Below are 25,787 nucleotides of genomic sequence, written 5' to 3'. Positions count from 1 at the left end.
TCCGATCTCCTGTTTTCACATGATAGTTTTATATATTTTCTGCATGTGACTTTAATGCATTACATTGCTAGACATAGATGAACCTGACAGTAGGCTGCATTCAGTAACTGTATTATTTCTCTAAACTTTGCCTGTAATTGGAAATATGTCAATTTATGTTCTCCTAATCAATTTAGGGCCTAAGCCCAAAGGGACATAAACATATTATTTCAGTCGGTGTGTTTAATAGATACAGACATGCATTTCCTCCTGTTACCAATTTCTTGTTTTTCTCTGGCTAAAACCCTGGGTTCGTTACAGCCATCCAGTGCTCAGCCCTGAGTTTATACAAAAGACCCTCTTTCCGTCTTTGCATTTTCCCTGTTACATCTGGTGGCCTGTGTTTGAGAAGGTGTCACCAAATGAATTGAAATTCACCAACCAGTTCTTTAATGGACTCCCATTGTGAGTGGCGGAGTCTATAAGTTGTCTACTCTATTGTCTGCCTCTTGCAACTGACGTGCCCATTCTGTTTAGCTTATTTGGTGAATAATAATACCTAATGGACCCTAGAACAGTCTTTTAACTGTTGGTAGTTAATTTATGTTTTTAGTTATCCATCTATCTATGTTTGTTATTGAAAAAAAAAATCAGTTTTTTACTTTCATCGCTTGCTGTTTAATGCTTTTAGCGTTTCCATACTCTTGGGTTGAGGCTGCCCTTTATTAACCAGTAATTTTCCAGGCATTCCACAGCTTCTAACAAGGCTGGAAATAAAAATACTATTATAACAATAACCCGGCTGTTAAGAACCTTGGTATTACAGAAACAGCTTCTTTACATGGTAAGCGCATTTTCTAGGTATGTCTAGGTACTGAGGGACCTCTAGCTGGCTTGTCTCTTTGCAAATAATAATGAAGAAAAATAACATCAGGTTCATTTTGATTTGATTAAGGTGTGATGATCCAAATTATGGAAAAATCCCTTGTCCACAAAGCCCCAGGTCCCAAGCAATTCTGAAATTAAATCCTATACTTGTATAATGACAAGTATAGATGTTTGAGAAAGGTGACTGTAGAGAAGGAAACAATACATTTCCAATAGAGCTCCAAAGGTTTCCATTAGTCCCCTGGCAGCCAAGTTCAGCACTGCCTGTGAACAAAGAGTGGAAACTTTCTATCTGATGGTAAAAATAGGTTTTTAGTGTTTTTTTTTTTTTCTAGGTTAGAAAATGCAGTTGTCACAGTTCCCAGTTTTATAACCGATAAACAGGGAGTGAGCTATCCCACATATTAAACTGTATGAGACCCAGGGGCAATATCCACTGCTAAACGTTCTTTCAGGGAAAGACCACTTTTATGGGAGTTCTTCTCATTTAATGTTATCTGTTACACAAGTTTACACATTTTGTTTGTTTTTTAAATGTAGCCTTTTGTCAGCTTTTTAAAGAAACTAATGTCTCGTGTTTCTAAGGGCATCTTGCAGCAATTAAACTTGGTGAAATATAATCGGAGACATATATCCTGATATTGTAACAGTATTTTAATTAGAACATATTTAACTGTGGCATTGCAGTTGGCTCCATTTATAACTGCTGTCATCCACGTAGGTGTGCCGTTTTATGATTCTTCTTACAGTTTCTAGGGCTAATTAAGGAAAAGCTATGATAAATCTGATTGCAAATTGAGCACTTCATTAGTCTATAAAATATGAAACAAGTGCTTATGTGTATAATGGGCATTTGTTTTTAAATTGTTCAATAAGGGAAGTACAGTGATTAGTATATGTCTGGAATGTATATTTTTCAGTTTCAGCTCAATGATACATTTTCTGCAGTCTCTGTAGCAGAAGTTTCCAGCCTGCACTCTGTGTCTGTATGTCTTTCATATGACTTGGACAAAGTTACAGAAGATTTAAAATATGCCTCAGGTAGCAGTAGCCCGGAGCAGCCTGGCCCAAATCCTGCAGGACGGAAGGGATCCTAATGCTGCAACTTTTCCATGTCCATCACTCATGGCAGTCCATTCTGGTGAGATCAGAGATGAGCCGGGCAGGTGCAGGTATATGAATAACGACACCAGGCCAGTCAGATCAAGTATGGGTGAGGTCCAGGTGGGTTAGGGTCAGCACATGACTAATAGTAACCACCCTGATGTTTGGTTTAGAGGAAGCATGGAGATATCACTCTATTGAAATTTCAAGTCACCATGATAGTAGGCAGTGCACAGTTTTCTACAGGCACTAAATTAATGTATTCTCTGTAATGTTGCTAATAAGGCTCATACTTCTTGATCTTTTAGTAGTAAAGGGCTAAACAACATGGGAGATTTTGTAGGATTGTGTTGGATCAATACCCACTCCAAATCTTCTATGTCATTTAGCTCTAAGAGCAAGGGATCTCCTGCCTTTGTATTTGCAGATGCTCTTGAACTAGTAATATGCAACTAGATGGAGTGCCCCGGTATAGCCAGAGTGTAACAGGAGGAAACCGTTTCACCAACAGGGGTAACATTACCTTCTCTACATCCACTTTAACAGTCAGAACTTTCCTATTGAGTGTCCCAAATGGAACGACTATTATTCACCATCTGCTGGCTGAAGATGAGATCACAGCAGATATGTTCTTCTGTATGTTAAACTGCATTCAGGGCCTACTGAAGATTCTAAGCATTTGTTATTCCAAACCATTCCCACTCCTGGCACTGCTAAACTGCTGGAAACACCAGCTTAACCCTGTCTTTAGTCAGGTCCTTTAATACCAGAGCAGGGTACTGTATATGATCTTTTGCTATATTTTAGTATTGGTGAAACTATGGGAAGTAATGTCAATAGTGAGCCCTCAGATCTACTGGGATGCTAGTATTTGCTCATCACAGCTAATAGATTTCTAACTTGCTAAAATGCAGAATATATCAAATTTAGTGCAGTTAGGATTATGAAATCAAATATCTCATTGGTTGTGTGAGCTGGTGTAAGGTATGTTCTACTGTGCTGGAAATCCTTATCAGACCTTGTACATTAAATATAAGTGCGGAATATGTTCTGAAAAGTGCTTCAGTAGGCAGATAAATCACTGGCCAAAGTACTTATCAGAGTGAGGCGGTGTTCTGATATCTGATACCACCGAGTCAGAATAATGTAGTGATCACCCAAGGTCACATTTGTTGGCTTTCTACTCTAGCATCTGGCTGACACAGCAGTCCTTTAACCCGTGTCTTTACTTATTCCACAAGCACAGCCTTATTTTGTAAAGGCAAAAACATCATAAACTCAGGCCGGAATAAACTTGGGTTCTGCAGTATTTCAATATATAGTTATTAATGAGCTCCTGAAGCAACATCTCATTCCCAGCAGCAGTTTTCTACCATAACAAAGAGGCATTATTGTGATAAAGTGTTGGTATCAAGAACAAATAAATAAAAAAACCACAGCATCCCAGTTTTAAGCCAGCACCCATGCATGAAGCCTTTGGCCCGTAAAATCATCAGATCTATTTACCTGGTTGAAATTCAAATTGCCGGATTCTAGTGACAGTGTTTTGGCAGCTTTTCTAAAGTGTCTAAGTTAAGAGAGAAAGAGGAAAGACTACAAGGCTGAATGAATGCCAGTGTTGACACCACCTAACAAGGAGGGATTATGTGTTTACAGAAGAAGTAATATGATAGGTCAGGTACAAGAGGCACTTCACAAGAGCACTTCAGCACATAATGAGTGAGTGACTAGAGAGTGCAAGGCTTGCCACTCTTTGGCTTCATTTCACTGCTGATGCCTCTCTACTCCACGCTGCTCTTGATCATGCTCAGCTGCTCCATTCACTTGTGGAGAATAATAGGAAAGAGCCTTTTCTAGCTCGTTTTTCTGGCTAATTTACACATCCAGGCCATTTTTTTGTTTGCTCTCCTTATTTGCCATTCTCTTTTGTCTGCGTACGTTTCTCTATTTAGCCTCAGGCACATGATCTAATTTGAGCTTCTATAATTGCAGGGTGTTTTACACCTGTCTGTGTTTATGTGCACCCTTTCTTCTCCGCTTCCGATGTCCTTTTTGCTGGTTGTATCTAGATAAGATTTGCCTTTTTTTTTTCATAAGCGGACGTTTACTGCAAATCTTGCAAGTTTATATAATAAATCTCTCCGCTTATCTTAGCACCACCCACAGCCCCTTGTTGTAGTGTTTAAATACCCTTGGAAGAAGCCAACAGACCTAGACACTTTGGGAGAAGGGATGTTTTCTGGCTTTACAGCAACACCCCATAATACCAGTATAGGTATTCCTTCCTGTATTAATCAGTTTGGAACTTCTGACAGATTAGGGAATTGATTGGGCTAGTGCAAAAGTGTCATTTGGAATTATTTGCCCCCAGCTTTTTTAGTGCAGGGTCAGTGTTTGTTCTTGTTGTTATATTAAGCATGGTTATGGACGCTTCCTTTTTGACAAGGCTCAGCTCATAGAAAGCAAGTGAAGTGCCGTTGTTGTCTCTCAGTACATTATCCCCTTGATGCTTGCTTGAAAAATGATTCCAGTTTTTATCTTTCCCTAAATTAGTTCCATTCCAAAAATTTCTTGGTCTGACTTTGGTTTCTGCTGCTTCTGCCATTTGCTGCAGCGAGCAGGCAGTTTGGATAAAGGCTTCGGCAAATCTTATTTGGCTCATTTTAATACTTAATTGGTAGCATACAGTAGAGCTCTGCTTCCTTTTGCATAAAAGGATTGTCTTGCCCGTGGTTTTTTGTTCAATGCATTGAAGCATTTGCATTTTTAACAAATTCATCATAAAGGGGATCTAAAGCCAAAAAATTAATTGAAGTTAACTTACTTGGGGTGCTTCTCTGAGCACATTTGCAATTGACATTTATTTTCTATATTTAGCAGGTTTCGACATATTGACATTTTTAGACTTCTAATATCAGGCTTTGGACTCAACAACATGACTTGTTGTATGGGACCATATGTCTCTGACCTGTTCCTTACAGTAGAACATTCATTTGTTGGCACTAAGGAGAACCATCTGAATGTTGCATTTTTACTTGGGTGTCCAACACTGGGCATTTTCCCTAGTTTGAGCAAATCTATGAATAAATTAGGGTTCATATTTAGACTGTGTGCATTAGGAATAGGGATCTAGCAAAGAGCTACCATGTTGTACGTGTGAGCGAGATGGATGGTGGCACAGCAGGCTAGCAGTAGCTACATTATTAGTTTGCTCTATGGTTGTTGTCTTGTAGGATTAGCTGTTCCATTGTTGCTTGCTGTTACAGGCATTAGCCAAGACTAATAGGGAAGGACATGTTCTGCACTCCTTTCTCACCCTGTAGTCTTTTTCTTACTGGTCACAGAGCTTAAAATATATATACAGTTGGAAATCTCTTGAGCATTCATTATTTTTGATATGATGACAGTTCATGCAATTATGATTCAGGCCGCTTCCAACTTTCACAGAAGAACTGAGCTTGTTAAATTTTTCACATACTAAATGAATTTACAATTTGTTACATGTTTTGCTGGCAACCCGGAAAATATTTATAGATTCGTTAGGCATTCAAAGGGCTTACGATCCATATAGTTTGTGTTGATAATCTGTTCACTAGCCCAGTTAGTGGCCCTGAAATAAAAGAGAAAAATATTATGTGAACAGAAAATATTTTATCTTTAAGCAATGTGCCAAATGGAGTCTGGAACTGTGTCTTCTGAACACTGAACCCAAAAAAATGTTTTTGAGTCATGGAACTTTGTACCCAAGGCTTCTGTCCATGTAACTACATACACTCTTGTGTAATGTCAAAAACATTTTTATGCATTGTAACATTAAGTTTTAAGTCCACCCAATCTAATGCTGTCTGTATGCGGATACTGACCGCTACCAGATCACTGATCTCTACAAATGTGCCCGTTTATCTGGACCAAGCGTAAACATTTTGATATCGGTGGCACTACCATTAAATGTCTCCCCTCAAGCAATAAAATTGCTGGCATGCCATTTCAACTTTACAAGGGCCAAATCCTATATTAGATATTTGGGTATTAAATAGCTCATTCATGTTGAACTTGAAATCAAACAATTATTGGCAATTTAAACTTGTGGAGGTCCCTGCCTGTATGCTGCTATGGGAGGAGCAATATCATAAAGATATATGTATATTTTAGAGCTTTAGTGTTATTACATTTATTATACTTTAGAACTGCTCCACCTACTGTCTAAATGACAAAAAATTTAGCAATACGTGTGGGACTCTATATAATATTTAGCACAAACTGTAATGGTCAAGCATAGATCCATGGGGGTTTAAATGTCCCGGACCTTTGCGACTATTACATATAGTAGCTGCTCACACAAGTCAGGTCCTGCAATGACTTATAAAAATCCACAATTATGGCTGACAATTGGTCAAGGGTGTGTATATGGTCCCCCCCCCCAATATTGTCTCATCATTAAGCATGGAGAAGTTTTCAAGCATTCTCTTAGATAAACACAAACCGTTCCTGAAGGTCTGGGAGCTGTGGATAAAGTACTCATTCCCACATTCATTTGACAGGACCACTCAGCTAGCAGCAGATGAAGCTTTTTCCACTCTCTTCCTATACATCAGTTGAATTGTATACATCCTCCCCAAACCCATCAAGTAATCTAATGAAAATATAAAGCAACATATAATATGATATTGCTTTAATAAATGTTAAAATCACCTTAAAACAACAGATTTGTTTTTTTACTCAAAAAGATAGCCAGATTGTAAAGCACATAGTACCCAAAGCAAAGTAAAAGTCTGGACTTCTGCAGATGGTGCTTGAGCTCTATTCCTCCCACACAAAGTTGTGATTTATCCCAAATAAACCCTTCTATTGTTCCTTTACCTTTCTAAACTCATTAATACGTATTTTAGCATCATGCACGTTTTCATACTTTAATCCATTTTCAAAAGCTTTTTATTTCCAGCATAAAAGCTCTAAATGGTCCTCAGTATTAATTTGATTCGACGTCTGTACAAAATGTTTAAGTCTCAAAGCCTCACTTTTTTTCCCTACAGCTTATGTCCTTTCATGAAAGCGACCAGTTAAAATGTTTAATGGAGTCAGTGCTATAAGCCCTTTCATTGTGCTTCTGTTATTGTCACCCATTGAAGCATTTTTTTTATCATCATCATTACCCCACTATTTTACACCAGATCAGGCTCTCTTGCCTTCTCACTGAGAGTTAAATACAAAATGCTGCTAATCTGTTTTGTATGGTTTACTTTTTATTTCTAAATTACACTGTTTACTTTTTATTTCTAAATTACACTGTTTACATTGCAAATAATTCACTCTACCTTTTAAAATTTTAACAAACAAATGTATTTTATTTAGTTGTAATATTGGTGTGGAGGCAGCCATCTCAGTGCATTGTGCCTGATTCTGAGCTTTGAGAAGGAGCCAGCACTTCATTGCATTTAACCACAACCTAAGTCGTAGTGCTATTCTCTTGTCTACCACTAGGTGGGGAGCAGCGTTAGCTATGCAAACAAATCCTTCAGCAGAGGTAGCCAGGGATGTTTTTGTCATGAGGAAAGTGAGCACCTTGTCATCTCCCCAGAAGTTACCAGGGGCGGCAAAAAGTCGCTTCTGCTAATTTTAAGAGCAAGTTATGTTTTGGTTAATTTCCGCTCTTTGCGCTAGCAATTTCACTCTCTGCGCTAGCTATGCTCCCACCGGACCCACGTAAGTGATCTAAAGGTAAGCGGCATTTTGAACAGTGGCGGAACTACCGGGGGAGCAGGGGGTGCGAGCGGGCCAGGGCCCGCACCCCTCAGGGCCCCCCGGCAGTCCGTGCGCCACTGACAAATGCGGCCGCCCCCCTCTAGGATCGCTACTGATTTTGAACACTGACTCAGGCGGTGTTACAGGCTGAAACTCACCTGCAGGTAGCGGTTGTCTGGTTAGCTGCCCATTGTTTTCATGGGCTGCTGGGAAGTAGGTGGATGATATCACTCCAACTTTCAGTGTAGCAGTAAAGAGTGACTGAAGTTTCTCATGACCTGAGGGCACCTGGGAAACTGATAATATGTCTAGCCCCATGCCAAATTTCAAAATTAAATATTAGTGCAAAATTCTGCTGGAGCAGCACTATTAACTGATGAATTTTGAAAAACCATGTTTTCCACTGACAGTATCCCCTAAAGAACCAAAATGCATCAAAAGAATATTTTAAACTTTATATTTATAAAATTAGATATATGTTCATATAGCATGTTAGAAGCTCGTATTGGTAAGACACTATGCACATATAAATTGTTTATAGAGTATGTAAAAATATAACTTTTTACTGGAATATGGGTAAAGTTGATGAAATTACTTTTTAATGTTGAAATATGAATAATGTATAAGTTAGCACATGAAGATGTATATATTGTAATATTGAAATGCAAATGCTGGTAAAAAAGTCCAGCCTGGTGCACTCAACACAAAACCGCAACTGCCTGGGTGCTGGTACAATAGTCATATATACAAACCAAAGAACTGCACTCCTAGGACTTCATAGTGAAAAAAATTGTGTTTATTTCAACATTTCGGCTCCATCACTCGGGCCATCTTCCTGACCTGTACATTATTTCAGGAGCTCACTCATTGTACATAAATAAGTCCATATGTTTTGTTTTTGGCTCAGTTTCTCTGAAAAGTATTCTATTTTTTTAAATATTCCACCACGAGTATGGACATAATGGAAAAATCTAGTTCAGCTCTCAGCTAAAGTATGGAGAAAAGCAGGATTTCTGCCTCTTTCTGGAGACCGGAGATTAGACTGAAGGTATTTTAATTTTTCATCAAAGGAATCTTTGAGGTGGAAAGTTAAAGAAGCCTGTGTAGCTGTAGAGTAGACAAAATGTCTCTTGCATTTTGCTGCTCACTAGTTTGATGTACTCATTTGCTGATGTGAAACGACGAGAGCTTAGAAAGCACTTTTTCCCCCCCCTCCTCTGTCTACAGACCAAATGGGGCCTTGCCGAACCCAGTCAGCAGGTCATTAACTAGGGAGAAAACAGCTTGCATTAATATGTTCTAATCCGATATAATTAGTCAAATTACTGCACGCCGACCAACTTGTCATGCATTGTCAGATATGGTGTGCAAGCTTGATACCCAAACTCCCCTCTGAAGCACCACCCTGGATCACCACCCTGGAACACCACCCTGGAACACCACCCTGGATCACCACCCTGGATCATGCAGAATCACTTGTTAGTGTCTGTGCTGAGCATCTGATGAACAGAACAAACTGATACCATTGGCAATGGGACCCCTACTGAATTTTGTTTTTCACTCTAAAAATAATAGGCAAGCAAGTTGCACGATACAACAGGGAGCTTGTGCAAAGTGGGCTAAAAAAAGCAGCATGTAAGCATGGTAATAGAAGACTTTTTATTTATGACTTTCATTATTAGAGTAGGTTGTTTTATAAAGGTCCTGCTGCACATAATCTAATGGTATAACTGCACTGTGGTTTGTTAAAGGAACAGTTCAGTGTAAAAATAAAAATTGGGTAAATAGGCTGTGCAAAATAAGAAAATTGTTTCTAATATAGTTAGTTAGCCAAAAATGTAATGTATAAAGGCTGGAGTGACTGGATGTCTAACATAACAGAACACAACTTCGTGTTTTCAGCTCTCTAACTCTGAGTTAGTCAGCAACTTGAAAGGGGGACCATGGGACATAACTGTTCAGTGAGTTTGCAATTGATACTTAGCATGCAGCTCAGATTCAAAAGCAAACGTTTATGACCCCATGTGGCCTCCTCTAAAGTCATTGATCAGTGGAAACCAAGAGAGCTGCAAAGCAGGAAGTAGTGGTCTGGCTATTATGTTAGACATCCAGTCACTCCAGCCTTTATACATTACATTTTTGCTGGACTAACTATATTAGAAACATTTTTTATTTTGCGCAGCCTTTTTACCCAGTTTTTATTTCTATACTGAACAATTCCTTTAAAGAGAGATTACAAGTATGCAGTAATCTGTTGCCTCCTATTTGTATAGACAAGCCTATTACTACTTCTCTGAAATATAGTGGGACCCATTTAGTATTAGTGTTCATAGATAAGTTCTACTGCCATATTGGTTTTTAGAGAGGCAGTAACACTTCTCGAGATAACCTCATCCATATGCTGTAATGAAAGTGCCTTCCAGTTGCCACATTTGTTAGGAGTTATTGTTCTATTTTTTAAAACTCCTATATGGCTGCACCTGTGGTTCCTCTTGTACTGAGCAGGATGGCTATTGTGACAACACATCATATACAGGGGCCAGTAAGGCAAAATAGACTTCCCATTAATGCCCTTGGTAACACAAACAATTCATAGACTGAACAATGTGGCTGCTGCTTTTGGACATTTTATTTTAAATCTGCTTTTACTTAGCCCACACCTGCCTGAACAGATCTCCGCTTAGCTATACCAGGGGTGCCTGTAGACTGTGATTAGCATTAATGAAAATGTGAAGTAATTACATGTAGATCCGTTACAAATTACCTATCAAAACACGATTCAGATTACCGAACCACCAATGTGTGAATATGGATATCTTTCTAAGTAGGTGATTACACTATGAAAGGGACATATTAGCATACGTTTACAAGAAGCCTGTGTTCTGGCTGCCCGATAAAAGCCCATTTTACCTATGCATTAGCCCCGGATCGCTTGTTGTGCTTTGGCGCAGGCAGATAAGTATAGTGTAATTCCCCTTCACAAGGGAAACGATGCTCCAGATTCCAAGCGCATCCTGAAGATGTCACCGACAATAATCTTCAAATAGTGGCCAGCAAAAGTGGGCTGTATGTTTGCCGGATGATATAGTGCAAATGACAGGAAGAATTATGCGGCAGGAGACAAATCTGTAACATATTATTAAGCAATTTCACATGAATAACTGGGATAAAAGGATAATGGATGAGGGTGTCATTATTACCTTCAAGTGGAGAGAAAAGCAAAGGCAAAGGTAGAAAGACAAGATTAATTGAGGAATGGTGAGCCTTTCATTGCTCATAATCTTTTTTTCAGTGACCATGCGTTGCTGCAATGTGCACTGCGCCCCTTCAACAAAACATAATGATTGCAAATACTGGTTTTTATTTAAACTTAAATACAGGGGGTGTAGTCTAAATGATGCTAGATTTGCATTCAGAATTCAGTATATCTAAAGAACATTGGATTTTCAGCAAGATTCTAGATTGCTCAAACACTTATAACACAAGTTAGCTGGCCATTCAATGGCTTAAACACTAATGTCTAATAATGTTTTTCAATAAAAATTAGGCCATTTCTTCAAATGTTGTTTCCATGTGGCAGACAGGACATTTAGGACGTATACATTTATTTTTCAGATTATTTTTACATCCTCTTTAGTCTATTTTCGGAGATATATTGAATATGCTCCATTCATTACCATGTGACCCTGTCAAGTCAGAACAAATAAATTATGCAGTCTATCACTTGCAGAACCTCAGAGAGTAGGGTTTGATTTATTACATTGCATTGATGGGATGAGAACAGGGAATAGGATGTAGTTTAGATATTTGGTCTTTCGGACCTGTTCACCAATCATATTTTGCACAAATTTTCTCACACAGCTGGTATGCCATGAAATTATCAGCCTCATTGTGCATGGCATACAGTAGCTTTGTACAATGAAACAAAAATCACAGTAGAAGCATCAGCCAAGGGATTGGCCCATATCTTAAGTTTACTATAACATGATTTAAATATTAATTAAACCTAATAGGATTGTTCTGTCTCCAATAAGGATTCATTATTTCTTAGCTGAAGTCAAGTACAAAGTACAGTTTAATTACTACAGAGAAAATCAAAATCATTTTAAAAGTGTTGGATTATTTGCTTAAAATGGAGTCTATGGGGATGGCCTTCCCATAATTCAGAACTTTCTGGTTCTAGATAATGGATCCCATACCTTTATATCACTTGGTATTTGTAAACCAATCAAAGGACCGGCTTAGGTATCCCAGTGTAGCACAGCTTTTGTCAGTTTCGGCCATGCTCTCCTTAAAGGGATACTGTCATGGGAAAAAAAATTTTTTTTCAAAATGAATCAGTTAATAGTGCTGCTCCAGCAGAATTCTGTACTGAATCCATTTCTTAAAAGAGCAAACAGATTTTTTTATATTCAATTTTGAAATCTGACATGGGGCTAGACATATTGTCAATTTCCCAGCTGCCCCAAGTCAAGGGACTTGTGCTCTGATAAACTTCAATCACTCTTTACTGCTGTACTGCAAGTTGGAGTGATATCGCCCCCCTCACTTTCCCCCGCCCCGCAAGCAAACAAAACATGCATTATTACAAAACCTTTTTATCTGTTGTATTCATATTGAGTCTTGTGCCCTAATCCTTGTAATAAAATAGTAATAAAATCCATCAGCCATCAACTCCAGTGAATCCGCTAATCTAGAATGCAGACACTGTTTTTCCATGTGATACTTTAATGACAACACAAGGTAAACAAATAATAATTATAGAATAAAAACATTTACTATGTTGTCATATCAGTCATTAAATCGCAACCAGCCCCTGTTTGTGTCACATTTGGAGTCTTAGGTATAGTATGGTACTGAATATTTCTATTAGAATTGAGTGCTAAATGGCTAATATTTTTGTATGTGGTGATGTTTTAACTGTTATGTGGGCATTCTCATCAGATGGCTTTGGGAAGAATTTCCTTGTGACAAAAACAAAAAAATAAAATCTCCCTGCCTTGACTTGGGTGACGAATTTAATTTGGGATATCATTGCAATGGGCTGACCTTTAGTTTTTCCCTTGTAGCCCTTGGTCCTTTTCAGATTTCTACATTTGCATGTAAGTAAAACTTGATTTGACTTGACATGCAGTGATATAGCCTTTAATCAGCAGAGTGCAGAAGCACAATATAATGGCACTCTTGCCTAATACATGTTCTTGAAATCTAATTGAAATATGTTTATACACTTACGTGCTAATTCAATATTTGTTAAGGGAGGTCTGTTTTTCCTCCATTAGGTCTGAGAGGAAAACTCACCCTTTGTCTATTAAACTGTTATCCAAAGCAGAATAATGGAGCAATGCTGTGGTGCTGCTGGCTGCTCGGATTCAGCAGGTCATTGTCACAGCAGGAACCATCTGTTACAAACACAAGCCTATTTTTTTCTCTTTGCACAGGCAATTACAGAAAGGTCCACCCTCAAAAAACAACACTAAGATGGCTTTTGCTTCATGCTAGTGATCTTACATTCATGTTACACACTTAGGTTGCTTTTTAATTTAAACTTTTGTGTGATTTGAGTGATTTCTGTCAAATGGAATAACTGATTTTTGTTATTCAAAATACATATTCAGCTAAGAAAATTGTATAAAAAAAACTAAGCTGATCTTGTGTCTAAGCACAATACTTTAGATTTGTATTTTATATTATCATTTGTATACTTTCAGTAGAAGAAAGCTGTGATGAATTAGTTTTATTTGTGCCTGGCAAAGGTGTGGAATATGGCTTCACACTGAGCTATAGTTCTAGAGTTATAATGAATGATTACTATGTACTTCAGTGTGTGGTTGGTAGTACCCTGAGGACTATTACTGTGTGTGTTAATTAGCACTCATCAGCACCCCAGATCTACAATATAGAACTAAAAAGCCCTCCATTTCTTAAGACGATGCACAGAGAGAAGTTATGATTTGTAGTTCTCCTTTATTGGGGATGTTTTAGGTAACCTATCCAAAGAAAAATAAAAGCCCTTCAACAATGGCTTTTCACTAGCTGGAAAAGAAACAACAATGATATTCTTGCATCAGATGGCCAACATTCCTGCAGAGGATGCAATAACTGTAATGACAACGGTTTTAACTCTAATGTAGAAAATCAACTTAAAAACTGTAATTCTTCCCAAAAATAAACGATTACTTTGGAATTATGCAACAATACCAAAAATGGAACAAAAAACCTTTTTACATGAATATCCAAGCTTTCCTTCTGCTTTATTTTCTTTTGTAAGCAATATTTATTGTTTTGGCCTCGTGTAGATTATTTACACACATATCCTAAAGTCAGTAAGCTTTCCATATGTTTAATATGTTAGTCTCCATAACCTGGATGCTGGTGTACATTGTCTACATCAATGATCCCCAACCAGTGGCTTGCTAGCAACATGTTGCTCACCATGCCCTCAGATGTCGCTCTCAGGGGCCTCAAAGCAGATGCTTCTTTTTGGATTTCTGACTTGGAGGCAAGTTTTGGACACATAACATGTCAACTGCCAAAAATAACCACCTGTTGTCTGTCCAGACCACTTAGGGACTACCAAATAACCAATTACAGCCCTTTGAGGACACCCCCTAGAACTTTTTTCATGCTTGTGTTGCTCCCCATTTTTTTCTAAAGTTTGGGGACCCCGGTCTTCATAGAGGGGAAGCTGAGAGATGGGCAACAAGGATCTGGTTCCATTTACATTTTTATACATGGTGCTTATGCAGTAATCTAGAGACTGATACTAATATCTAGTACAGGTATTGGACCTATTATCTAAAATGCTCGGGACCTGGGGTTTTCCAGATAATGAATCTTTCTGTAATTTGGATCTTCTACTAGAAAATCATTTAAACATTAAACCCGCTAGGCTGGTTTTGCTTCCAATATGGATTAATAATATCTTAGTTGGGATCAAGTACAAGCTACTGTTTTATTATAACATTTTTAAAAAAAATTGGATTATAAAGTGGAGTCTATGGAAGATGGGATAATGGATAACCAGATAACGAATCCCATAAGTATATTAAGAGAACCTAGCACAGTGGTGCTCAAACATTAGATTATAATCAGTAGATCTAGGTGATCATGTAGGTCTCAAATAAAGCATTGTCTTATTGTAAGGTACATAGTTTCCAACAATACATTAAAATACATTTGCATTTCAAGGTAAATCCTTTTAGGGCTATTCCACACGGGGAGATAGCCTTGCGTTTGCGGTCGCGGCGACAAAGCGCCGCGCCAGTCGCCGCGACCGGCGCAGGCGACAGTTTTGTATGGGCGCCTATGTAAAAACGCCTGTGCTAACCACACGAGGCGATGCGCTTTTCAACAGTCGCCTGAAAATGCCTCGCCAGGCTTTTTCAGGCGACTGTTGAAAAGCGCATCGCCTCGTGTGGTTAGCACAGGCGTTTTTACATAGGCGCCCATACAAAACTGTCGCCTGCGCCGGTCGCGGCGACTGTCGCGGCGCTTTGTCGCCGAGACCGCAAACGCGTCGCTATCTCCCCGTGTGGACTAGCCCTTATACTTTTATTAGCCCACATTTGGTGGGGGGATGTTATCACTGGGGATTAGTTATAAGTGTCTGTTAGAAAGATAATCACAGCTTGCTTAATGTTCCAAATTAATGTTATTGAAAGTGCTACTTATGCATTTGGCAGATGGGTCTATTACCGTTTGTGTTGTAAACATTCTAATTATCTGATTGGCTACAAGTTAGTTTTAACCCAGCTTCACAATATGTTACACACAGATGAGCACAGCTAGAAAATGATGACAATATGTGCCTCCACCCTTGCAGCCTTTATCTCTAATCTGCTGATTACTGGGGGCGCTGCTGATGGCAGGTGTTAAACCACGAGGACTGTTCACATGCCTTGTGTGAATCTGTGCTTGTTATACAGCCAAGACTACTGAATTATCACTTATTTCACAATTCTATGCCGGGTTGCTGATCAGTCGAGTGCTCCAGATTCAGACGTTCATTTAATTTAAAATTAAATTTTATGCACATCAATAATAGACTCTATACTAAATACTGTTCTATAATACTATAAAAGTAAAACGATTCATTTATAGGGGTGAGGGATCATAAATCTATCACAAGTTCAAAGATCGAAAATGAACTTCTAATTGAAACATTTCCACACCCGTTGCAATGCAACTAATTGGTGCTTCTTTACAGTTCATTTCCCGCCAGTGAATAGAGACGAAATGCCCCCATTGTTCCCCATTGTTGTTACTCAAAACACCCTGCAAAACTTTCTGCATGGCCCGCAGGGTTCTTTTCTCAAACCCCCTTGTATCCCTTTATAGAATTCTTTACTGATCATTTATTTCATTGTGAATGTATTTGCAGATTCCATTCCGAGTGCAAGACGTTGCCCCCTTCAGCTCTCCTCTATGCAAATGACGATTATTTGGTTCTGACAGTTGCTGACTTGGTGTTTTTTTTTTTTTTAATTATAATGATATTCTTACAAGGTCAAATTTAGATTTGGCAGTGCCGCCATTTAATTACTGTGTGAATAGGTATGTAATTGAAACAAAAAGCATTGTTCCCATCTTTTTCTCTCTTTCACCCCTCTCTGCCTCCAGCCCATCCTGTCATGCTGCAAGCGTGAAAGTTATTTTCTGGTGGTGTGATTAGATTGGGGCTGAACTCTCCAGCTGGCAGGCCTGTCTGTGACTGGCGGCGGCCTGTCCCCTGTGCTTGTCATTTCTTGACACTTCTGACAGGATGGGGACAGCAGCCCCAGACAGGTTCATTAGATAGCTTTTTCTACAGCTGAGCTAAAAATATATATATAAAAAAAAAATGAAGCACATAATTCAGTGCGGCAGTGAGGTGCATCGCTTGCAGTTTCTTTTCTATTTAAACCCAAATGTGTGTTTTGACAAATTTTGGTCAGTATTTACTGCTCTTTGTTTCATTGTCACCTAGACACAGTCAGTTGAGGTTCTTCTCATCTTGTTCATTGTCTGACCTCAGTCTCTGCAGCCAAACATGCTTGCTAATGGGCTTGAAACAGTCTTGTTTCTCACTTGCTAATCTCTCTCATACACATGTACGTAGAAAGCAGGAGAGCTATATGCCACCTTTTATGTAGGAGCATAATATGTAACAGGCTAGAGTTGGTGCCATTTGTATTACATTAAAAAGCTTGACCTGTGAACCAAAAGTATCTAAACACCTGCCATTTCAACATTTCATGTAGAAAACAAGGGTATTGATATTAATTTGGTCTGCTACGGCCTCTTCTCTCCTTGGAAGGCTTTTCACCATATGTTGGAACATTGATGGTGGGATATGCATCAAAAAGCATTAGAGATGTTGAGCACAGAGGTTTGTTATTGTTCCAGCTCCTCTCCTGTTTCAGCAAACCAGTTCTGTATGAGCCTCACTTTGTACATGGGGACATTATCAAGCGGAAACGAGAAAGGGCCTTAAAGTGTTGCCGCTAAGTAAGAAACTTGGAATTGTCATTATATGATGTAATTAAAGAAGAACAAAACGTATACTCAGGGGGTGGAGCAAAAGACCATGCTGCTTTGTCTGATAAACTTTACATTATTACAGACAGGTAGTGTTCTGTTAGACTGCCAGAGAATTTTTTCTACTTCTCCAGAGCTCAGTGGTAGTGAATGTTACACCACTCAAGTCTATTGGATTACTATTGAACTTGTGTTACCCTTGCACGCTGAGGCTTTTCCATAAAAACCATGTCCTTGCTTTCAGAGGCTGTTTGGAGCTCAATATCACTGACATATCATGCAGTAATCCAAAGGATTTCTTGATATTTTCTGCTTTATGGTGTAGACCCCATCCAATGGGCAAGATCATTAGATATCGGGCTGGTGACCAATAGGCTACAAACAGCTTAGGCTTATGTACAAATAGTTTTGTACTTCCCTTTAAGATGTTTTTAAAAATGGCTTGGGAAATAGGTGGTGTTCATTTGATTAATTTTTTTTCGTCCAGTGTTGTAAGGTAAATTAATATATCCATAGCAATATATAGTAACACTTAACGTGGTATAATCTGATGTGACAACATCAATAAAGGACATTTTGATAAAGCCATGTGAAAAGTTGCTACAGATTTACAATTGCTTTACCACTGCTTTTTACACCTCACTTCAAGTGTGTAATTTTGTGCATATTTATAAAGCTGAGTAGTGATGGCTTTGGACTTAGTAAAAAGTGGGGTAGTATATCATCAAGCACCAAAGTTGTTGCTCTGACTATATAGTGTCTTCTGAAGGTTGTCCACCATACTTGAGGTTGTGGGTGCACACTGAGCAGCTACCATTGGCCCAGCAATATACACCAAAGAAGAGCAATAGTTGAAGAAGGGTACATTATGCCTGAAACACTGTGTTTTGGGTCCTGCACCTTTTAAAAAAAATCTGGTAGATACATTTAACTGTCAGCCATTTGTACACCTTATTTGAGTAAAAGGAAAGCTTTACCCCCAAAATGAATATTTAAGCAACAATTTATATCAAATTAAGTGGCATACTGAAGAATCTTACCAAACTGGTATATATATATATATTTAAGTAAATCTTGCCCTTTTACATCTCTTGCCTTGAACCACCATTTTGTGAAGGTCTGTGTGAGATCACCTGACCAGAAATACTGCAACTCTAACTGTAACAGGAAGAAGTGTGGAAGCAAAAGACAGAACTCTGTCTGTTAATTGACTCATGTGACCTAACATTTACGGTATGTTTGTGTGCACCATGAATCTACGTTCCCAGGGGCGGCCCTTATTTTTTAAAATGGCAGTTTTCTATTTATGATTACCCAATGGTTTATTTACATGAAGCAGGGTTTTACACATGTTTTATGCAATAACATTTTATAGAGCCCTACATTGTTCAGGGGGTATAGTTTTCCTTTAAATGCCAGCTGATTTTTAAATATTTTGTGCTATTTCACTTTAGAGGGGTTCTGAGGGGCCTCTAGCAGCTGTAAAAGCTGACACATCACTTCCCGATCCAGATATGGTGCAGATAATAAAGTTAAAATATATGGCAGACAAATGGATAAAGATGCCAAAAGTTGTGGGCAGCTGTTAATTCTGAATCATGATGAATCTTAAGAGTAGTAGAACTGAGAATAGGAAGTATTTATTACTGGGCAAAGTTGACGTAGACACTTAATTTGGTATTGTATCCAGGTTTTTACTCTTCAGCACCTGTTGTCACTATGCATCAACCATTCAGCATTATTCTTTACCCTGAGCAGGGCTAGTCAGCTTGCAGTTTATTTAGCAACAGCTGGAGTCAGGTTAGTCTTTCGTTATGCTACTGAAAAATATGGTTCTTTTTAATGCATAGTCATTTAAGCCTTCCAGTTAAAAAAATCTTTCCAGTCTTTCTACATTAGCTGCCTGCCCCCGTGTAATTTGAGTATCAACCTGTGGTTAGTTAATGGACATTTGATACTGTGGTTACAAATGATCCACTGCCACTTGTTCTTTATAGGCTATATCTAAAATGTGAATCTACAGCCATTAATGTTAATAGCATTGCTCCCGGGGGAATTCATTCTAGATAATTTGAGCAATTAAATGGTCTTTGCCTTGTTATGCTGAAAACGAACCGCTTGCAATATAAACCGCCATTTTACTGTTTACACCTGTACTGATCAGTATTGTCCCATATTCATTAAGTAGTGCTTACTGCATTTACAGAGCACTCTTAGATGTTCATAAAAGTCTCTGGTATTTAATGGAACAACTGAATCAGATTTTTTTTTAATTGGAATGTTTCTGCTAATAATAATGATTATTGCATTGTTTACAGTAACACAAACAAGTTGATATAAACAAAACTGCTGTGTAGCTATGGGTAGCCATCCAAACTGAAATAGGGCTAAATGACACAGCTTACATAGCTGGTAACAGATATGCTCTATAAAACATCATTGTATTCTACAGAAGTTAGGTTATCTGCTATGTAACTATAGGTATGGGACCTGTTCTCCATAATGCTCGGGACCTTTCTGGATAACAGATCTTTCTGTAATTTGGATCTTCATACATTACTAGAAAATCATTTAAACATTAAATAAAGCCAATAGGCTGGGTTTGCCTCCAATAAGGATTACGTATATCTTAGTTGGGATGAAGTACAATGTACTGTTTTATTATTAAAGGAAATCATTTTTAAATTCTTGGATTATTTGGATAAAATGGAGTGTATGGGAGACGCCCTTTCCGACGGCTTTCTGGATAATGGGTTTCTGGATAACGGATCCCATATCTGTACTACTCTAGCTCCCTGACTTGAAAAAAAAAACCCAAACCCTCGGCTTGGAGTAAAAATATTTAGGGGGCGAATAACCTGCAGAGCTCATCCTAACTGAACTTTAGACTGGGCATTACAGTTCACAACCTCAGAACCTCAAATTTGAGGAGTGGGCTCTAAATAGGCAGAACTATCTTAACAAACGCCCCTCCACTATTAAACTGTATTTATTTGTGCCTAGACAAAAGACTGCATGTTAGTTTCATTTAAAACCATGCATGACCACTGCTTACTGTCCCATGCTATGGCTTTATAGAAAGTCACTATTCCTGGACCCAAATATATTGCAGTGACGGGCTCCAAATTGTTTAGGTTGAATCATTGGCACCCCATAATATTACATAAGCACTCTCATAAAATGAGAGCTCAGAAATTGATATTTTTACCCCTGGAAAAAAAGAGAGAGAAATGTGTTTAAATGAAAAAGAAATCTTGATCTTGGCATAGAGCTGCCTTCACAGCATTAAAGGAATATGCCCTTCATTCACTGAAATCCTCCAACTTACCTTTTCTTTGTATTATTAGATATTGCCGCTTTGCAGCATGGTCTCTATGACAACTGTTTAAATTAGGATGGGTAACTGTCATCTGGAGTATTACTGAGAAAAGTGTTAGTGAATACCCAGTCCCATGGATGGAGCATTTCAATGTAATCCAATTTTAATTGAACTCAGGAGACTTTGATGTGCTGCAGAAGGTTGGGAGAGAGCTATTCCGGAGAGAAATTAAAGGATCCCGGCATGGCTTCTTTCCTCCACACTGTCAGTGCTTTAAATAAGCATTAGCAGCAGGCTTAACCTTCCTTTGGAACATCTCACTCCTCTCCCCGTACCAAATGCTGCTTAACCACTCTAGCAATATGTTGTGTTTCTCTAAGGTATTTTGCAGCATGGTGGTATTTTATTTTTAAATACCACCCTTAAATGTGCTGCTTAATGAAGAGAAGTCCATGTTTTTCTTTTAATTTTAGTACAAATATGCTGTATGGCCACTGCAATTAGAACTGTGCTAAATCTTACTTTTGGAAGGTACCATTTACTAGTCATATCATAGAAGACACTAGGTGTTTTAATCAGCCAGTTATTATTGAGGAAGTCTTTTATTTCCTATGGTGACCGTAAGTCATTGATCTGGAATCAGATTGCTGCTATTATAATACTGCAAAGAAAAGCTGAGAGCCCAGTCTCTTCACCAAATATGTCCTCATTGTTGTTAATGCATTTTCAATTGTCTGTACCTGCTGTTGAATTTCCAGAAGCAAGCTGAACTGTGCCAAGATTGTCTGAGAAACAGAACAGAAGGAAGATGATGGGCTTATCAATTTTAATCCCCCTTCCTTTTCATAACAGCCATACCAATTGGATAGCCCCAACCTGTAATTATGCCACAGTTCTTGTGCTTAAAATCCATGGCATGTTAAAAGAATGAAATATCAAAATCTAATATAAGAACACCTTCTACACTTTCCTTTGATTTGATCTCCTAATTGGAAGAACCCCAGCTATTAGTAGTAATTGATGAAAGGAATAGCAGCTTTCCTGGGGGAGCTTTGCTGAAGGGTCGGCTTTCAAAGCTACTTCATCATTAGGTTGGCGCTTGTTTTGTTGATAATTCATATGGTCTGCTGCCCTATTGTCACAACCCCATTGCTATTAGGAGCTTCACTGAATTGTTATTGCCATTCATACATTAATGTTTTAGTGTTGCAGTCGTCGACTCCCTCTCAGTATTAATATGAAGTTCCAAATTCCTACGTAAGCAGGTTATAGTACATATTCTATATATTGATTTGTTGGCACAATTTTAGGCGCAAATGTTAAGAGGTGTTTGCACCACCTTCTGGTCAATGCTGTTTACTATGTTCTTGCCCAAAGCCACAACTACTTAACAGCTAAGGGCAGCAATGGAGCTCATGTCATGTGACTTAGCCCCTTGGACTTTCCTTCTTCCAGTAGTTGAAGTTTTATTTTTCTTAGGCTGCTTTAGGCATCTGTATAATTAACAAAGTCACTATCTACACCAGTGGTCACCAACTTCTTTAACCCATAAGCCACATTCAAATGTAAAAAAGTTGGGGAGCAACACAAGCATGAAAAATAGTACACAGAGGTGCCAAATAAGAGTTGTGATTGGCAATTAGCTAGATCCTTTGTGGACTGGCAGCCAATAGGAGGCTCTGTTTGGCAGTACAACTGTTTTTATGCAATTAAAACTTTCCTCCAATTTAGAAATTCAAAAAATAAGCACCTGATTTGAGACCAGTGAAAGCAACATCCAAGGGGTTGATGAGCAACATGTTGGTTGTGAGCCACTGGTTGGGGATAACTGATCGACACCATCAAATAACTCGTATAGTGTATTTTTCCCCTTGGTGATGTACAACTTGTTCATACTGGTATTTTGTGTAGCTCTAATGTGAGTATGAATGTCTGCCAAACAGCTTCAAAGAAACCCCAGTCTGTCCTTGCACTATTGGGGTTTTGGTACTGGTAGTCTTGAATAAACAGTACGATGACAGCCACAAATATGATATTTAATATTTAGTAAAGTTGAATATAACTGGAAAAATGTATTGCCACAATACTGGAAAAAGTCACTTTAGTTAGTGGAAAGGGTTGTACGCGTCCTATTATCCAAGTGGCTGTGTCTTTTTTCTGTCCCTCATAAAAATAAAAAAAACAGCAGTGATTTCATGCTTTATGGCTAAGATTCTAGTAATCATGGGATGGTAAAAACCCTATTTTAGCAATTTTTTAAATAAATAACTGGTGACCAGTTAATTTAGCCACAGACTGTTACTGGTATTTAGCTAATTGGTACAATCTAAACACATATATTTGCAGTGTTTAGAATGTGTGAACTCCGTATCTTAGCTGCCTTGGCATAAAGGACACGTGGCTTTTGTGAATCTATAGTAAATGAATAGAGTTCACAACACAGTCAATCATCCAATCAACTTTCCTGATATATGTCAGCTATTGATTGTCAGATGCAGTAATGTATACCAAAACTCTCTGAGGCTTGCTCAATACAAAAGGCCATTTTCAGAACCAGTCTGTTGATTGGACTCTTTCTCCAGCTTTGAAGAAAAAACACTGTAACCTTAAACAAAAACACAAAATTACACTTTTTAAGGAATAATGTTATTTTTTTTTTTTTAACCAAAAATCTGTTTAATTTATCAGTTTTGGTGAATACAGAAGATTTCTCCATTGTACTTATCAGCCACTATGCATTTAACAGACAGGACTAGAATTATTTGTTCCTTGTAATGAGATGCAATTTTTTTGTTCTGATTATGGTGAAAGATTAGAAAAATATCTTGGTATCTGTGTTTTGAGGAGGCCTCCAGCAATGTAGAATTCTTGGCAAGTGTGAACAGTGACTTAAGTAGCAGAGTGTTGTACCGTGTTAGTCATAGATCAAAACCAGAAAATATAGAGTACATGATACTTTTTATTGGCTAATTTAGGGGATTATAAAATGCAAGCTTTATGGACTGCTTAGGTTCCTGCTTCAAGCATTGTGCTCGAAGCAGGGTTGAAGCACTAAGAATTTTATAATCTGTTAAGGTAGAGTTCCACAAGCGTTTTTCGTTGAATTGACTCCCGCCAACAAAACGCCCACAACAAGTTGGATGGAGTCTCGCGCGTGAAGCTATAATTGGACTTAATAAAAAGTTGGAGTTAACAACTACACGGTCCAACTGATGGTATAAGCATCTCTATGCTTTCTGGTAACTTAAGGTTCGACAAAAAGAAATTGGAAAAGTAATTATTTCTTCAATGAATGTGGAGCCATCCCGTTGGCTGTATTTTTGACTCTGAAATTAGTATGTTATTTGTAAATGTAGCTCCCCCCCAGTTGTAATAAAGACTTTTGTAAAGTTTGGTTCAAATTCAAATGCGTTTAGACTTTTGTGTTTTAGATTTTCCTGCAATCCATTGTTATCCCTTTTTGTGCTGAGAGGAACATGGTGGGACAACACAAAGCAATATGATTAAATGAAAACTTTATTCAAACACATCTGATGAGTTCTGTCCTTGGAGACCATTCAATCACACCAGATTGTCTTCATCTTTTATTTCCCATAGGTTCGTGTTACTGTGCACAGCAGCTAATCCTCCAGGACTAACCTTTTCTAATTAATCTCTAATTTTAAGTGATGGTAATGAATTCAGGAAAGAGTCAAGGTCTTATATAAAATGCCGTATATATTAACTCACCAGAAAAATCTGCATATATAGTAAAATATACTTTTTTTTTTGTTCTTCCTCTTAGATCCTTGGTTACACAGAAGGTCTACATGGAAAATGGATGTTCAGCGAAATTCGAGCTGTGTTCTCCAGGCGTTATCTCCTGCAAAATACTGCACTGGAGGTGTTTATGGCAAACCGCAGTGAGTTCAACTTTTTCTCTCTTAAGTTTAGCGCAAGGGTAATGGAGAATATTGTCATATCATGTATTATTAATACATTTCCCTGATTTTACATTATCTTATAATTTACACCATTTTTTGATCCCCTGCAAAACCTTAAAAGGGGTTCTATTGTGTAAGACAGATATTATAAGGCTGAAGGCCTTGTGCTTTTTATACCGGTCATGGAACTCCTAGGTGACTTTTACTTTCCTCACATTTTCCAACAGGGGGTACATTATTTTTTTTTATAGTATACAAGTTTGTCAGTCATGTGACACACATGTAATGGCATTATAACTAATGATGTCACTAAGCGCCCTTTATAAGGATATAATTTTTCAGGAGGTTCTTGGCTATTGTGTGTTATATATGATATATTGTCACGAATACTGCAGGGCTACCATGCTTTTTGGCTGGGTCATTTTGCTAGTATTTAAAATTTAAATTGAGATGTCCATCCGTTAGATGTCAGCAGATAAACTACTAAAGATTGTCTGTGTATTGGGCAATGGAGGACTACAGGTTAGACATCCTTTTCTATTTTACATGGTTTGTATAGACTCGTAGTTTATTTTAACTATAACTCAGACCCAGGAGCCTTTTTTTCTTGATTTTTAGAGGGGTTTTGTAATAATGCATACTAAATATTTTTTTTTATCCTCTGATAGCTTCGGTTATGTTCAATTTTCCGGATCAGGCCACAGTTAAAAAAGTTGTGTACAGCCTACCTCGTGTTGGCGTGGGTACCAGTTATGGTTTACCGCAAGCCAGGTAAGAGTTTATAATACATTGTATTGGTAATATACAGGTTCCAAGATCTGCTTATTGGCTACTATATGCAGAAACAATACCAATATTAAATGGGATACTGTGGGCCCATGCACTTGCCTTTTAGTTAATGACCCTGTGCATATGTTGATGTGAGTCTTCTTTTCCTGTTGGTTGATCATATGCTAAACAGTGCCTCACAGGCCAACAAGCATTCAGATCAATTGAATCCTGTAAAATAATCGTCTTGTCTGTGAATAACGTAACCTACAATCTGAAGAGATGTGTATTAAATCATCCTTTGTACTGTACTGGTTATATGTTTGGGTTTCTCATTTTAAGGTTGCAATATACTTAAATACCCATGCATGTCTTCATAAAACTTGTTTAAAATTTGTTGAGAATCCAGTTATATTTGTGATATCTACAATATTTACTTGAGACTCTGGCACTTTAAAAATATCTTTGCTACAGTCTTCTAACATTTCTATACCAAAAAAATTGGCAAACCTAACGGATAAAGTTCTCTGCCTGAAGACACCAAT

The 25,787-nt window shown here is 38.1% G+C and overlaps 1 protein-coding gene across 4 annotated transcripts in view; it reads left to right on the top strand.

Moving 5' to 3' along the window:
- LOC108707564 (neurobeachin) overlaps positions 1–25,787 on the top strand; it is a 390,963-nt gene that overhangs the window by 295,335 nt on the left and 69,841 nt on the right. For all 4 annotated transcript variants that reach the window (XM_041582642.1, XM_041582644.1, XM_041582643.1 and 1 more), the window contains 2 exons: positions 24,336–24,453; positions 25,143–25,245. In XM_041582642.1, coding sequence (XP_041438576.1) covers positions 24,336–24,453; positions 25,143–25,245 — 221 coding nt within the window. The remainder of the gene's footprint in view (positions 1–24,335; positions 24,454–25,142; positions 25,246–25,787) is intronic.

Source organism: Xenopus laevis, chromosome 2L (assembly GCF_017654675.1).
Source record: "Xenopus laevis strain J_2021 chromosome 2L, Xenopus_laevis_v10.1, whole genome shotgun sequence".
Lineage (NCBI taxonomy): Eukaryota > Metazoa > Chordata > Amphibia > Anura > Pipidae > Xenopus > Xenopus laevis.
The sequence above is the reverse complement of the archived record's forward strand: the minus strand, read 5'-3'. Positions and strand labels throughout refer to the sequence as shown.